Source organism: Miscanthus floridulus, chromosome 7 (genome assembly GCF_019320115.1).
Source record: "Miscanthus floridulus cultivar M001 chromosome 7, ASM1932011v1, whole genome shotgun sequence".
NCBI lineage: Eukaryota > Viridiplantae > Streptophyta > Magnoliopsida > Poales > Poaceae > Miscanthus > Miscanthus floridulus.
The window spans coordinates 6124186-6139236 of record NC_089586.1 but is presented as its reverse complement, the minus strand read 5'-3'; the positions used below and the strand labels follow the sequence as shown (position 1 = coordinate 6139236).

Sequence of the window (15051 nt, the reverse complement as noted above, 5' to 3'; positions counted from 1 at the left end):
CATTGGATTGTTTGAGGCATGATTTCCATTTTAGCGTGACCGTTTATAGCCGATTGCTCCGAGGATATAAGCAGGACTGCAGGAGTTAAAAGTCATTGGCAATCAAAGTTACTAAGGGCTTTTTTTTAGCCTCTACTCTGGGTACAGCTGTAGAATCTGTTCATGTACGAACACACACCCTACACACACCACGCGCACACAATCAGATCTACAACTACACGTAGATAGGAAGACCGCGTCCTTCTTGAGATCACCGGAACCATTCACGGCTCCGTAGGCGACGGGCACGTCGCAATCCTTTTGTAGTTCCACGCGATAGAGGCTGTAGAATTTTTTGGGAATAAATCCCGGTGCCGCCGGCAGCGAGCACACCTGGCTCAGCTAGCTAACCGAACCCAGTTCGGTTCTCAAAGTTACTAAGGGCTTGTTTGGACATGTTTGATACATATGTTTGATATATATTAGCCTAAATTAGTTATGGTTGGCTAGCTAGTTGAAGACTTGACTAAAAAATTAGATTAGATGCACTAGAGTTAATTTTTAGCTAGCTAGCTATTAGCTTTTGTATCAAACAAGTCTTAAGTTTAAGTGGTTCTTGGCCAACGCTCCAAGTATTATATTTGTAACCAGAGGCAATAGCGCGAATAGTAATTGTGGTTATCCTAAATTTGTTTGTCGAAACATATTTTTGGGACCGGGAGATGGAAATAACTCAGCATATTGGGTAGTAATAAAAAGTATTGACAAGTTTAGCATCCGAACTTTGTTTTTAGCCTTTGCCTTTTTGGCATTGGTTGGAGACATGCCTATCTTTGTTTCACCTTTGCCTTTATCTTTGAACTGCTGCTACTCAAGTTGACAAAGAAAGCATGCATGCAGTTTGGATTAGCAGTCCCGGGTTTAAAAAAACGCTGCTTTAATTTGCTTTGTTTTTTTAATCTTTTGAGCTTTATAACTTGCTGGGTCTTGAAGGAAGGCATATGCTGTTGGGCCTGGGCCTGGGTTTGGGCCTTCTGGATGCTTCTTTGCTTCCTCTTCTCCCAAACAACCTGTCGTTGTCAGCCGATCGCTCGCTGACCGATCCTCTCTCTCTCTCTCTCTTAAACCCTAGCTGCTGCCAACCAGAACCTGCCCCCTCGCCATTGACATTCCATTCTCCTTCTCCCTCGCGGCTGCGCCATCCATCCAGGTAAACCATCGATTCCTCTTCTGCTTCTTTGTTGTTGCCGCCGGTGCCGGATCGATCCATCCGTCCGTCCACCGGCGGGTGGCCGGTGTGATTTCCCTCATGCAGTTGCGCTCTTTAGTTCAATCTCACTCACGGGGGCTGCGGCTGCCTCTCTCATCACGGTCACGGATACATTAGATGGATAGCTGAGTGCTGATGCAAACCTTCAAATTTCTTGCAGTCCCACCAATCCATGGCTTCAGCGTTCGGGACCGCCTCCACTTGCGGCATCAAGCCTGCACCTGCCGGCGTTGCGCTTGCTGCGCCCAAGAAGCACCTTTCCCTGGTTTCGCCCTCGCTGGTTTCGCTTCCGCGCAAGATGAGGCCCCAGAGGAAGTGCAATTTCAGAGTAAACGCCGCGAAGGAGCTGCACTTCAACAAGGATGGCTCGGCTATCAGGAAACTGCAAGTGAGTTGTCTGACATGCCTATAATCACTCTCGACTAGAAGACCGCTGCTGCTCCACACCTTCACGTGTGCCATCTTCACGTTGCACTTTCTTATTACTTGATTTTCCTATGTTAGAATGGGGTCAACAAGCTTGCAGATCTCGTTGGGGTTACTCTTGGACCAAAGGGACGGAATGTAGTCCTCGAGAGCAAGTATGGCTCACCTAAAATTGTCAATGATGGTGTCACTGTGGCAAAGGAGGTGCGCATCTGACTACACATTTGCCATCGTTTGTTCTTGTTCATACTGCAACCATGACCTGCTGTAACTTGCTGTGGCTGCCGAGTTGAGTTTCCTCATCTGTTCTGGGCTGTGACCATGCACCAGGTTGAACTTGAGGACCCTGTTGAAAATATTGGTGCTAAATTGGTCCGCCAAGCTGCTGCTAAAACAAATGACTTGGCTGGTGATGGGACAACCACTTCGGTCGTCCTTGCTCAAGGGATGATTACCGAGGGTGTAAAGGTACATGCTAATATAAAACCTCATGTCTCAGGGTATCTATATCATCGTTGTTTTGCTCATGTCTGAAGATCTAGAGTATTTTGCTACTTTCTCCAGGTTGTAGCTGCTGGTGCTAATCCAGTGCAGATCACCCGTGGTATTGAGAAAACAGCCAAAGCGCTAGTCAGCGAACTCCAAAAGATGTCCAAGGAGGTAACTTTTGGTTATGATCTCATTCTGTTTAGGAAATACATCTCTGCATTCCTTGGTACTCTGTTTATCTTTGCCATTGAACAATCGCTTCACTACAATACAATCGCATGAGCACCTGAATATCTGATGGCTTTAGCACACTGCACTGCATACAAGCTACATATAGGGTGGTTGGCTGACCCTGATTACCGTCAATGAGACGATTACTGTTATACATCTCAATACGAGCTTCATCTGGAACAGGGCTTGCTTGTTTGTCTATATATCGATTGAATATGTGCTTAAGTCCAGAGAAATGGACTCTTGTTATGAAGCCACCATGTTTTAAAGACACGTATGCTGCACTAGTTCATCCGATTTGCCTTCTTTGAAGATATATGCTGTCTCTCTGTATTTTTTTATTTCAATTTCTTCCTCCAGAGTTATCTGAATGTTGTATGGTGTGCTATTGGGCATATTTCTTTTACAGTTGAACTGCACATAGATTCTACAGACTTGATATTTTGGTACTTTTTACAGTCAGTTGTAGTTGTGATCATTGATTCCCATTTGAATCCTGTTCATTTCAACTTTCAAGAATACTATTCCCTCTTCAAAATTTTGAATATGTTGGACTATCATTTGACACTGCAGGTTGAGGACAGTGAGCTTGCTGATGTTGCTGCAGTTAGTGCTGGGAATAACTATGAAATTGGGAATATGATAGCTGAGGCTATGAAAAAGGTTGGGCGGCAGGGAGTGGTCACACTTGAAGAAGGAAAGAGTGCTGAAAATAACCTCTATGTTGTAGAGGGAATGCAGTTTGACCGTGGCTATATTTCTCCCTACTTTGTAACTGACAGTGAAAAAATGACAGTCGAGTATGAGAACTGCAAGGTTTGATGCTCCTCTTCATCATTGTATTGAAAATTGTGTAGTACTATCTAGTAATAGCAATTTTTATGACTTCTGTACGCTTATGGTGATTTTAATTCTATTACCAGCTGCTCCTTGTGGACAAGAAAATTAACAATGCCAGAGATCTTATCACTATCCTGGAGGATGCTATTAGAAGTGGATATCCAATTCTAATAGTCACAGAGGATATTGAGCAGGAAGCTCTTGCAACGCTTGTGGTTAATAGGCTTAGAGGTGCATTGAAGATTGCTGCTATCAAGGCCCCTGGTTTTGGAGAGCGAAAGAGTCAATATCTTGATGACATTGCTACTCTCACTGGAGGTGAACTTTATCTTTAGTTATGATTTGATATACCTTTTTTTTGTTTTTGGTGCCAGCTGATCATTTTCATCGGTCATCCTTCACGCAGGCACTGTCATCAGAGAAGAAGTTGGATTATCCTTAGACAAGGCAGACAATCAGGTCCTAGGAACTGCTGCCAAGGTTGTAGTAACTAAGGATTCAACGACAATAGTGGGAGATGGCACTACACAGGAGGAAGTAAACAAAAGGGTGACCCAAATCAAGAACCAGATTGAGGTTTGCATTCTGAAGAGTCTTAAATTCTATGTTCCTCTGTTTTCTTTCAAAATTTTAATTTCCTCTTTGTGGTTCTGCTCTGTTTATCAGCTCCTTTTGACAGCCCTCATTTGCTAATAGAGAGAATCTGCATTCCCTTGTCTTGCATGTCTCCATAAGTCACTTTTGATTTGGAAAAAAAATGCTTTTATTAATGGTTAGTTCCCAAACATCAATTTTTCAGGCTACTGAACAAGAATATGAGAAAGAAAAACTAAACGAGAGGATAGCTAAACTCTCTGGTGGTGTTGCTGTCATTCAGGTAAAGCCCGATGTACCTTAGGTGCCTCTTGGTGTATTTAGCATGCTTAGCAGAATAAAACAACTAGAACATGATATGCCTTGCTTTGTAGGTAGGAGCACAGACAGAAACTGAGCTTAAGGAAAAGAAACTGAGGGTTGAGGATGCCCTGAATGCTACAAAGGTAAATGCTATTCGTGTTGCTGAAATGCATCTGGTGTTAGGCACAGTATACCTGTATGCTCCCATTCACATAACCTTCTGATGCACTATTTGCACCGTGTTGATTTCTTAAAATCCTATTTGTATCAGTCCTTGTTAGTTGGTAGTTTTCTATATTTGCAGGCAGCAGTTGAGGAAGGTATTGTTGTTGGTGGTGGCTGTACCCTTCTGAGGCTTGCATCAAAAGTTGATGCAATTATAGAAACCCTTGAGAATGATGAACAGAAGGTAGGTTCCAAAGTTTAGTTGTTTAATGTCACCCTTCCCCTCAAAAAAATGTTACCCTTTGATTAAGGTTCTATTTTATATTCCATCAATGGTGACCTTTTTGCCCCTGTTTTTCCTTTACAAGGTTGGGGCTGAAATTGTAAGGAAGTCCTTGAGCTATCCACTTAAATTGATTGCAAAGAATGCAGGTGTTAATGGCAGTGTGGTTACTGAGAAGGTTTGTGCTCAAATTGTGCCCGTTATTAGTCAGGGGTTGTGCAACTTGTGCTTAACAAGTTTGGAACTTGTTGATATTCAGGTTCTTGCCAATGAGAACTTCAGGTATGGGTACAACGCGGCTACAGGGAAGTACGAGGATTTGATGGCTGCTGGTATCATTGATCCCACCAAGGTGTGTTTCTGCAGAAGCAATGCCTTGTGTTGCTATGAAAAGAAAGATTTAGGTGATATGAGGATTTTCTTTTGCAAAAACAGGTTGTGAGGTGCTGCTTGGAGCATGCTGCGTCGGTGGCGAAAACCTTCATCACCTCTGATGCCGTTGTCGTTGACATCAAGGAGCATGAGCAAGCACCTGCTCCTGCAAACCCAATGGGCGGTGGCTCAGGTACGTGTGGGTTGCCTGTGGCATCCGATGGCTAGCTTGTTGAGCAATGCCAATGGTGGTGTTAATTTGTGTTGGTTTTCTTTTTCAGGTTTTGGGTTCTAAATTGTTTGGAGTTAGGCTCCCCTTCCGTCGGCAGCAGGCGTGTTGCAGGGACAGAATCTTACGTTAATTTCGAGAAATAAGTTGGATGTTAGTTTTGAGATATAAGTTGGATATTATTGTTGCGTCAAATTGTGAAAATCAAGTGCAAGTAACCAAGACAGCTGAAAATAATTTTGATGAGAGGTGCTTATTCTTTTTTCTCCTATATTGGTGTCGAAAATGTCGACACTGTATGGATTGGTCTCGCTACATAGCATATTTGTGCTCGTTGTAAGGCAAGCCTGAGACTGAGCAGCAGCCAGTGTTCAGCTATGCACTTGCCACCTTTGGCAAGACAAGTTGGTTGCGAGGCCAGCACGTCACAGCACACCGGGCACTGGTAAAAAATTCACAAACCCGATTTTAAACAGGATGTGTGGTCACTGCTCAAAAAAATCACAAGCTCAATTTTAAACAGGATATGTGTACGCTGATGTTTCAATCAATGATTCTGCTAGTCAAAGGGACACACTTTGTCTTCTCCGTATCTGCCAGCTGGATAAAATTAGTACCGGTAAATACAATGCACCAACAGTTAGCACCAGCAGTACTAACGACACATTCTTGATTCTTATATGCCTTAGCACTAAAATACACGCAACCAATACCAATTACGATACGAATAAGAAAATCAATTAAATAATATACACTGATAATGATTGATTTTTGCGTCTAAAACAAAATCAATCAGCATGTGCCCGCCATCTCATTCCGCTCGGATGAACGGGGAGGAGCTCATCTCAGTTGTGCTGTAGAACGATTCCTCCTGGTAGTAGTTCTCGTCTTTCTCCTCCTCCCACTTGAGAACCTCCCTTATGTACTTGAATGCTTCGTCCACAGTCTGACGCTCACGGGCATGAGCCTGCCACACGAAAAGCTTCTGGTTCGTCTGCGCAAAGTACAGGTCCTTGAACTTCATGGCGATGTAGTAGTATGCCTGATGAGCCAGCGACTGGTTGTTGTGGTTCGTCTGCACCGGGCAGAAGTCGTTGAACCACTCACAGCTAGTGATGGGCGCGCGGTTGATCTTCTCCTCGAAAAGGTCATACTTGTTCAGAACCAGAACAAATGGAGTATCGCAGAAGCATGGTTGCCTGCTCAATCAGAGATTCAAATTTTACTGCTTCCCACAAGATATCACAAACTCAAGAGAATCACTGGATTCATGGACCATTATGCTAGAGTTAGGCCTTAGTTTAGTTCCTTTCCCTAAAGTTTACTCCCTATCCCATCGAATGTTTGGACACATGCATAGAGTATTAAATATAGACCAAAAAAAATCACTAATTGTACAGTTTGCGACTAATTTACGAGATGAATCTTTTAAGCCTAATTAGGCCATGATTTGACAACGTGGTGCTACAGTACACACATGTGCTAATGGCAGATTCTGTAATTTGTTTTTTTATTAGTATCCGAACACCCTATGCGACATCTCCATATGACACCCGATATGACACCCCAAAACTTTACACCCTGGATTTAAACAAGGCCTTAGTTATTGACTAGTAAAAGATAACCTCAGAAGGAAAACGTTAGCGTACCGGATTGTAGCCTCAAATAACTCTTTGCTTTGCATCATTTTGTTCACAAGAGGCCGACTGCTGCCACTTACAGGGGGTCCCAATTGGTCATAGTCACTGAGTGCTACACAGAATATTACCATACGAACATCTTCAAACATTTCCACCCATTTGCAGCCATCATTCATGCCTTTTGCACTAACTCTGATCAGCTGATATCTGATGAAGAAAAAGAGCACATGATTTAAAGCACATGATTCAGATGCACCTTTTACACATGGCCAGGAAGTAAGTTAAGAAATTACTTGGTGAGAGGCTGGGAATGTGCCTCAGGGTTGTCGATATAAGGTTCAGACATTGGGCTGCGATCATCAAGTGTGAACTCAATGAAGGCTAGCCCATTTCCTTGTGTTACTCCTTCAGCAAAGATTACATCTTTCTCTGAAGGTTCATACTCATTGCTTGACACCTCAATGGCCTGCAGTGGATATGCAAAGAATAGTACCAAAAGTCATTCAAAAACTTGAAGGAAAAAAAAACTCAGCTCCACATGATACAAACTAGGTTGATCAATGTTGGAGCTCTATTAATTTAAAAGCTATCAGGTTATACCCTGCTCAAGAAGTGCTCAGCCAAATCAGGGAGAAAATGCAATTCTTCCTTTCTTTTAAATGTTGCTTGTATGGCAGGGTCCTTCCACATCTCATCAACAAACGGAGCATATTCACGCGTTGCAGCAGGGAAGAATGCATCTAGGTCACCCATTGCTATGATATCCAAAAGCCAATCTGAAAATTTCTTTAGCCTTGCATTTATGGAGTATATACAAGAATCTGATCCGTTGGCTTTATTTTCATCTGCATCCAGAAACAGCTCAATGATACAGTGTCTGTGTCTGTGTCTGTAGGGGGGAAAATAGGACTAAATGACTCGGTCATATTACCATGCTGAGTTTCTTCACCCTGAGAAATCGTGTAATTCAATCTAGACAAAGCTTCTTCCTCAAAACGCTCGCGGCCCTCTAGCAAAATCCCAAGATACTTGAACATATTGCTTTGGATCATCAATTTGATACCTTCAAGTTCTTCTTGGGTGAACCTAGTCCCATACAAGTATTTAGCCTAAGACACATTAAAACTAAGATCAGCATGAAGCGTAACAAATGCTGGAATGAAAACCACCGACAGGCAAAGACAACAAAGATATACCCCGCAGATGAATTACTAAATAACAGTGCAATCTCTCACATAGGGCCAGTTACAGAAAATTACATTGCAAGAAGTGTTATAGAGCTAAAGGCATCAATCAATGGACAGAATCAGAACAGACCTGCTTAAAAATAGTGCTCGTACCAGCACCAGGTGGTCCAAGAAGAAGAAGCTTTTGTATTCTTTTTTGGTCCAAATAATCAGGGACAGTTCTTGCTGTATATGGAACTTCATCTCTGGTTCCATTTGAATTCCCAGGAGGCACCGGCAGTGAAAATAACGCACATGCAAAACGTGTCAGAGCCTGGCCACAGTTTAGGAGACATCATCAGCAATAAGCAATTAAGCATACCATCTTAAGTTTTGAAAGAAATAGCATTGTTACAAAATTCCTTTTAACCAAGATACATACTGATTCCCATATTTTTCCTTTTATGTTGTTTTGTCCTTCTTCCTCATAACGACCATCATCATAAACCCAAAAATGAGTGTCACGGGGACACTGAACATTTGCAACCTGCAAGCATAATGCAAGTGGTGAGACAAAAGAGTGGGAAAAACTCTTCAAGGCCCCCTTTGGAACAGGGGATTTTTTTTTCCGGTTCCTGCGTTTTTCTTGTGAAAAATGAACTGATTCCTAGGAAACTCCTATACAATTCCTGTGAAATTCCTGTGTACAGTCCTATTCTGCGGCCCCAGCGAGTTATGTGCTTCGTGTGACTGTGAGCGGGAATCTTGGCTATGGACTGAAGGACTAAATTTTGAGCTAAAAGAAAGCATCACATACGATGCTGCTGGTTACGATATGCTAGTCCTGAATGCCAGAATACAAATGGGAACTTCTGTTTGATGAATTACTATCTTGATATCCAGAATGGTAAAGCCCTTGGATTTGAGAAAACTTCCTAATTCGTTGCAAACTGGAAAATTATAAAAACGAGGAGTGGAGGACAACAATATGCACATCGAACTTTGACAATGATCCTCTTATACCAAAAACGTTAACGATTAAACATCTAAATTGGATAAGCTGGAAGGTAACAAACATATTTCAAGTTAACTAATGTACTGGAACTCAAATTAACAGGACAGATAGGTGATAAAGTTTTTGCTAGAAACGACAAAAATGGCTCACATCACGTGGTATCAAAATCCATTAAAGCATAAAACTTAACATTTATTATATATTGGATAATACATTACTATCTGGCTTATATGGTTTAGCATGGCCTATTATCAATGGTCATACGAAATGGACCTTAGCGTGATAAAGGAATACTGATAGTTGGTGAGATCGAAACAGACTACACGCACTGCAACGCTAAAAATGCCCCTTATGAATGCAGTTAGGCCAAAGGAACTCAACAGCTGAGCTCCCTCACAATACCCATCAGAGGCCATAGAAAAGCAGCTCTAGAAGGGTAAAGCATGCTTGGCCAAAAGCAAGGGATGCTTCCATTTGGAGAGCAAAATAAATGACAAGACCGTTACCTTTAGAATTTTCAGCTCAATCTTTGTTATCTCCCTTCCGTTCATATAAACCTGGGTGTTTCCGTTACTAGCATTGGCCTGAAGCTTCCCAGTGAAATTGAGGTTGGAGCTAATAATCCTGTCTGGTTTTTCTCCTTCCTATCAGAAAACACCAGTTTCATTAGCACACAGTCAGTAAACTCACACAGAAGCTTTGCACTTGATAGATTTACCTTTCCCCATAAGCCCGACTCCTTGTCATACCAATACTTTCCTGGTTTTAGCTTCTGAGGAGGCCGTGAACAACTTAGCAGGTCGGTTAACTCCTCTGGCCTCAACGGGCAACCATTGACAATAAGCTGCTCTGGGCGAAGCTGATTCGCTTGGCACTCCTTCTCAGCTTTCAAGATTTGCCTTACTTCCAACGGGCTGAGCAACCGCGAAAGCGTCCTCGAGTTCTTCCCCAGCTTTGACCTTTTGGACTCATCGATTGGCTGGCCGATGCAGGTGACGCACTTGCGCCCTTCTGGCATTGACCCCATCATCCGAAGGACACAATAGCTGCAGTACCTTGCATCACAAACAAGGCACGACTCCTTGCTCTCCCATTTCCTCTTCCCACAGCGATAGCATGCCCTTCTCCTCTTCTCCTTCTTTGTGACGGCCACGTACTGCTCAGACATCTCCTCAAACTCCTTGCTCTCATACTTGCTGTCGGGTGTGAAGCCGAAGGTGACGACCGGAGCTCTCCTGCCCTCCTGCCTTTCAGACCTATTCTGTGGCCCAGGTGAGCTCTGTGCTGAGCCGTGTGACTGTGAGCGGGAATCATCGCCTTCGTCGTCGTCGTCACTGAACTCCTGGTTGTGCAGGACTGACTCTGAGCTGCCACCAGCCTGCGCGGCCACTGGATCTGCGCAGCGGGCGATCCTGGAGACTGGGAGGCGGATGGGCTGAACAACAGGCGCCACAGGGATGCCTCCGAGCACCTGGGAAACGGACACCGGCTCCGCCGTGGGGATTGCAGGGATCTCCACTGGGTCTACCCTGGGGAGGTCGTAGGGCACCGGCGGGCCGTCGTACTCGAGGGCGATGGAGTAGTCGAGGTTGGGCGGCGCCTCGGGGATGGGAGTGCCCGGGGGAAGGATCCTCCGCATCATGTCCTCCCAGGTGCTCCCATCCATGGCCTCCGCGTGCGCCTCCGCCATCTCTCTCCTCTCTTCGTCTACCTGCCCTGGTTGCTTTGCTTGTCAACCACCTGCCTCCTACGTCGTCATCACCACAGAGCTGACCGATGAAGATGAATCGCCCTTTTCAACTCGGACCACAAAGTTTGACTCTTTCCTTATTCTGTGGCACCGAAATGAAACAAACCAACTCCAATTAAGATCCTGTCAACAACTACACTAGGCAGTAGTAGCGGGTGCTCGGAACCCAGGACCGAAAGCAGAGATCTTTACCGCGAGGAACTGGGGTTCGCTTCAAATCCGCACGAGATGCAACCAAAATCCAACCTTTCCACCACAACCGCCGAACTGAGCTTTCTCGATGGAGGGAGATCCCGGCCACCTCTTCTCTTCTCGAAATTGGATCGGGCTGGTCAGGCGAGAAGAAAGAAGCAGCGGGAGTGGATACTCCCCTCCTGCAAAGGATGCGGCAGAACGGAGGAGGAAGAACTGGAGACCCGGAAGGAAGGCAAAAGGCTGCGCTGCGAAAGAAAGGGAGGTGTGGGACGGGACGGGAGTCGGGACGCCGCAGCCGCACGGCGAGGACGAAGCGAGGGGCCGACCTGCAATAAACGTGTTGCCTTTTGGACTCAAAAGGAAAGCGACGGCAGCAAACCAAACGAAACGAAACGAGGAAGACGAACCTGCCGTTCACAGCAGACAGCCAAACACACACCACTTCCGCCGCACTTCCTTTTCCTTCACCTACGACTCCCTCCATTTCAGTTCACGGTTCTCGTTTTTTCTTTTCCGGGAACAGCTTCGAGAAAAAGAAAGTAAATGATATCTAAGGCCTTGTTTAGATCGTAAGTTTTTTCATTCTCTCTTCATCACATCAAATCTTTGATATATACATGGAGTATTAAATGTAGATAAAAAAAATAACTAATTACACAGTTTGATTGTAAATTACGAGACGAATCTTTTGAGCCTAGTTAGGCCATGATTGGACAATAATTGTCAAATACAAACGAAAGTGCTACAGTGCCAAATACTGATTTCTAACCCCAATCTAAACAAGGCCTAAGTGAAGTTATCTTGATTTAGTGGCAGTTTGGCACGGCTTCTCGAGCGGCTCCAGCTCCGGCTCCTACCGAAGCCCTACCAAACGTCTCCATACAGACCCTATTCGCTTCGCAGAAAAAATAAGTCGAAATACTGTTCCGGTTGATTTATTGTGAGAAAAAATATTATTTTGACTAAATAAATAAATTAAAAAGTACGGATTATAAGAGAAGCGAACGGGGCTACAGAAAGGCTCCGACCAAGGAGTCAGGGGAAGCCGGCCCAGAAAATGAAGTACATAGACGGAGCTCGAAATTATGGCTTCTGCGTATATATGGCCAACGGGCTGGCACGGCACGGGTCCGTGCCAACACGGCCCAATAGCCAACGGGCCGGCATGGCACACCGTGCCTCACGGGCCGTGCCTCATAGGCCCACGGGCCTGGCCTTTAGCCCAGGCACGGCCCTATGGGCCGATTTTCATGTCGGGCCGGCCCGCGAAGCACGGTCAGAATCACGGGCCGTGCCAGCCCGCGGCCTGTTACCCTTTGCATTCACAAACAGATAACAGTTCACAGTTTCATAATTCATACATTTACAGTTCACATCAATACATCATCACATTTTCGTACATTCACAAAATCAAAGTCTAAAACTTGTCCGATACAGTCACATTTTCATACATTCACAGAATCGAAGTCGAAATTTCCGATATATTCATAGATCACAGTTCATACATTCACGGATTCACAGAATCAAAGTCCAAAGCCGACAGACAACAGAAATAACAAAAATGAGCTGTTTAGTGCAATGCTGCCTCATTAAAAACCTTTTTAGGTAAAACTCATCCTTGTGAGAAACCCTAGAAAGAAAAAAAAGAGTGCAGTCAGCTCTTAATTAACCATTGTTCAAATGATAGACAAGTCTTTCACAGTCACTGAGTCACACACATCCTTTCACAGTCACAGATCACACACACACTCAGGAGGCAAGTCTCAACCTCAGTACCTCACTAAGTACTAGGAGCACCACCAGCAGGTCCATCTTCATCAAAGTACAAGTTCTGGAATGAGTCTTCAAGTTCTTGGTTGTCAACAGCATGATGTTCCCTTTTTTCTCCTAACTCCCAGTCCTTTAAGCAGGTCAGCATCTCCACAGTCTCTGGTGACAAGCTCCGCCGCCGTTCCTCAATTATCCTACCTGTCAAACTAAAACAAGACTCCGAAGAGATAGTAGATACAGAAACTGATAGGATATCTCTAGCCATTATAGACAGGATTGGAAAGGTTAGCTTGTGGTCACGCCACCACAGAAGTAGGTCAAAATCATCCTCATAAGAAGTGACATTGTCACTGTCTAAGTAAGCTGATAGCTCAGAAACAGCAGTAGATGAAGATAAAGTGGCAGGGAGAGGGGAAGCACCAACAATACCTGATCCACGGTCAAAGATTCTTCCCTAGGCCTGCCTTTTCTTACCTATATGATGTGATGGTTGTGCAACCATTTGAGACCCAGCTGCACCAAACTTGCTCTCATATTTGTTAAACAGTTTATATAATTCAGTTTTAACATCAGCATAGTATGAACTGTACTTAGAACTAGTGTATTCACCAAATAATTGCAGCACATTAAAGAAACCACTCATCTTAGCTCTAGGATCAAGAATGAATGCATATGAATATAACAGAGGTATGTTCTGCCAATATTTAAGGAACTTAAGCTTCATAGGTGATACAATAGCTCTCAGATTATGGTCTTTTTCACATGCATGTAAATGAGAAGCAATCTCTAGGATATGGTACAGAACAAGTGGACTTATAGGATAATAAACACCAGACAGTACAACAGTGGAGTCATAGAAGAGTTCCAGGAACTCTAGTAACTTCTCAGCAAAATATTAATGATTTGTAGTCAATAATTGTGAACCATAATAGAAATTAATGAACACAGAAAAAACATTTTTGTATAGAACCAAGTGTTTAAGCATCAGGTAAGTAGAATTCCATCTAACATCCATATCTAAGCCAAACTTTCTAGGTCTAACACCATTAGCATCACAATATTCCTTGAACAATGTAATTTTTTGATTAGAGAAATTTAAGAAGTTAATTGTAGTTCTAAAATCTTCTGTGTAAGGTTTCAACCTCTTTAATCCAGATTTTATAATGAGATTAATGATATGATAAGCACAACGTTGATGTACAAGACTGTACTTACGGTTACTAGGATCCAAAGGATCAGGTGAAGGATCAGGACCCAAGTAACAAGCAAATAGAGGTGTCAAAGTGTTCATAGCCCTAGCATTAGAAGAAGCATTGTCTAGAGTAACAGAAAAAATCTTGTCAATCAGACAATACTCCTCAACCACAGCAGCAATTCTTTCAGTAATGTTTTCACCAGAATGTTTAACCTCAATCAGCCTAAGACCAATAACCATTTTCTGTAACTCCCAATCAGCATTCACATAGTGAGCAACAACACTTATATAGTCCTCCTTAGCATTACCAGACCAAATGTCTGAAGTCAAAGCAACAGAAGAAGCAGCAGGCAACACAAAATTCTTAAGCTTATCACAGCATTTAGTAAACAACTTACCAAGATCTCTAGTGGTGGTCTGTCTAGAAACTTTGGCAAACCTAGGGTTATGAGCAAGAATAATGTAATCCTCCTATGCCTGTGACCCACCTATACCTAATGAAAGGTCAAGCCTAGCAATCAATCTACACAACTCAGAGCGAGCAACAACAGGATTGTAGTCCCAGTTATGCACAGATCCATCAGGATTGTAAGCAAGCCTAGACTAAACCCTAGCAGCATGATCAACCTTTTTCTACAAGATTTCTGATGCGTAATCAAATGGCCAGTGCCAGCAGCAGATCTAGCAGACAATCTACTCTTACATATTTTATAGATAGCAGCAGTTCTAACCTTTTGACCATTCAAAGTCTTATAGATCTCATCAAAATCAACCCAGACACTAGATTTACGCTTACCAAGGCATGAGGTACCATCTGTGCTGTTGGAGCCGGCCGGTGCCCCTGTCGCCATCGCCGACGGCGCCGGCTCTGCCCCTCCACCACCGTCGCCACCATCCAGATCGATTGGAGTAGAGCCGCTACCGACATCGATACCCAACAATGCAGCAGCATCGTCACGGATGTCGTCGTCGTCCTTTAGGAGCAGCCCTGCCGTGATCAGGTCATCGTTGCCAGTGAGTGGATAGATGACATCATCATCATCCACCATGCGACCTTGACCGCGGATGGCTTATCTCCAGCACCGTTCCTCAATGGTGCGCGCAGCCACCGTGCCCGGTCTATGCCACAGGAAGAGGAT

The 15051-nt window shown here is 43.9% G+C and overlaps 2 protein-coding genes across 2 annotated transcripts; one reads left to right on the top strand and one right to left on the bottom strand.

Moving 5' to 3' along the window:
* Nucleotides 1–1031: 1031 nt before the first annotated feature.
* Nucleotides 1032–5418, top strand: LOC136466462 (ruBisCO large subunit-binding protein subunit beta, chloroplastic-like). Its single transcript, XM_066464875.1, has 15 exons — nt 1032–1189; nt 1410–1637; nt 1754–1879; nt 2006–2143; nt 2240–2335; nt 2969–3211; nt 3319–3553; nt 3642–3811; nt 4035–4112; nt 4204–4275; nt 4437–4541; nt 4666–4758; nt 4840–4932; nt 5016–5145; nt 5234–5418. The coding sequence occupies exons 2-15, from the start codon at nt 1422–1424 to the stop codon at nt 5245–5247; spliced, it is 1809 nt and encodes a 602-aa protein (XP_066320972.1). The 5' UTR covers nt 1032–1189; nt 1410–1421; the 3' UTR covers nt 5248–5418.
* Nucleotides 5419–5703: 285 nt separating this feature from the next.
* Nucleotides 5704–11378, bottom strand: LOC136466461 (extra-large guanine nucleotide-binding protein 3-like). Its single transcript, XM_066464874.1, has 10 exons — nt 10945–11378; nt 9721–10834; nt 9509–9646; nt 8430–8534; nt 8139–8321; nt 7753–7930; nt 7422–7666; nt 7115–7287; nt 6831–7028; nt 5704–6380 (listed from the first exon to the last, which is right to left on the bottom strand). Exons 2-10 carry the CDS (start codon nt 10690–10692, stop codon nt 5993–5995), a joined length of 2580 nt encoding a protein of 859 aa, XP_066320971.1. The 5' UTR covers nt 10693–10834; nt 10945–11378; the 3' UTR covers nt 5704–5992.
* Nucleotides 11379–15051: the final 3673 nt, after the last annotated feature.

What these genes read in the sequence shown, in the direction of transcription:
- LOC136466462 (XM_066464875.1), top strand. Translation starts at nt 1,422, where the DNA reads ATGGCTTCAGCGTTCGGGACCGCCTCCACTTGCGGCATCAAGCCTGCA. An exon ending in TGATTACCGAGGGTGTAAAG is followed by an intron (nt 2,144 to 2,239) that starts GTACATGCTAAT and finishes TACTTTCTCCAG; the next exon opens with GTTGTAGCTGCTGGTGCTAA. An exon ending in TCCAAAAGATGTCCAAGGAG is followed by an intron (nt 2,336 to 2,968) that starts GTAACTTTTGGT and finishes TTGACACTGCAG; the next exon opens with GTTGAGGACAGTGAGCTTGC.
- LOC136466461 (XM_066464874.1), bottom strand. Translation starts at nt 10,692, where the DNA reads ATGGCGGAGGCGCACGCGGAGGCCATGGATGGGAGCACCTGGGAGGAC. An exon ending in AAGGAAAAATATGGGAATCA is followed by an intron (nt 8,322 to 8,429) that starts GTATGTATCTTG and finishes AACTGTGGCCAG; the next exon opens with GCTCTGACACGTTTTGCATG. An exon ending in TTATTTGAGGCTACAATCCG is followed by an intron (nt 6,381 to 6,830) that starts GTACGCTAACGT and finishes CTGATTGAGCAG; the next exon opens with GCAACCATGCTTCTGCGATA.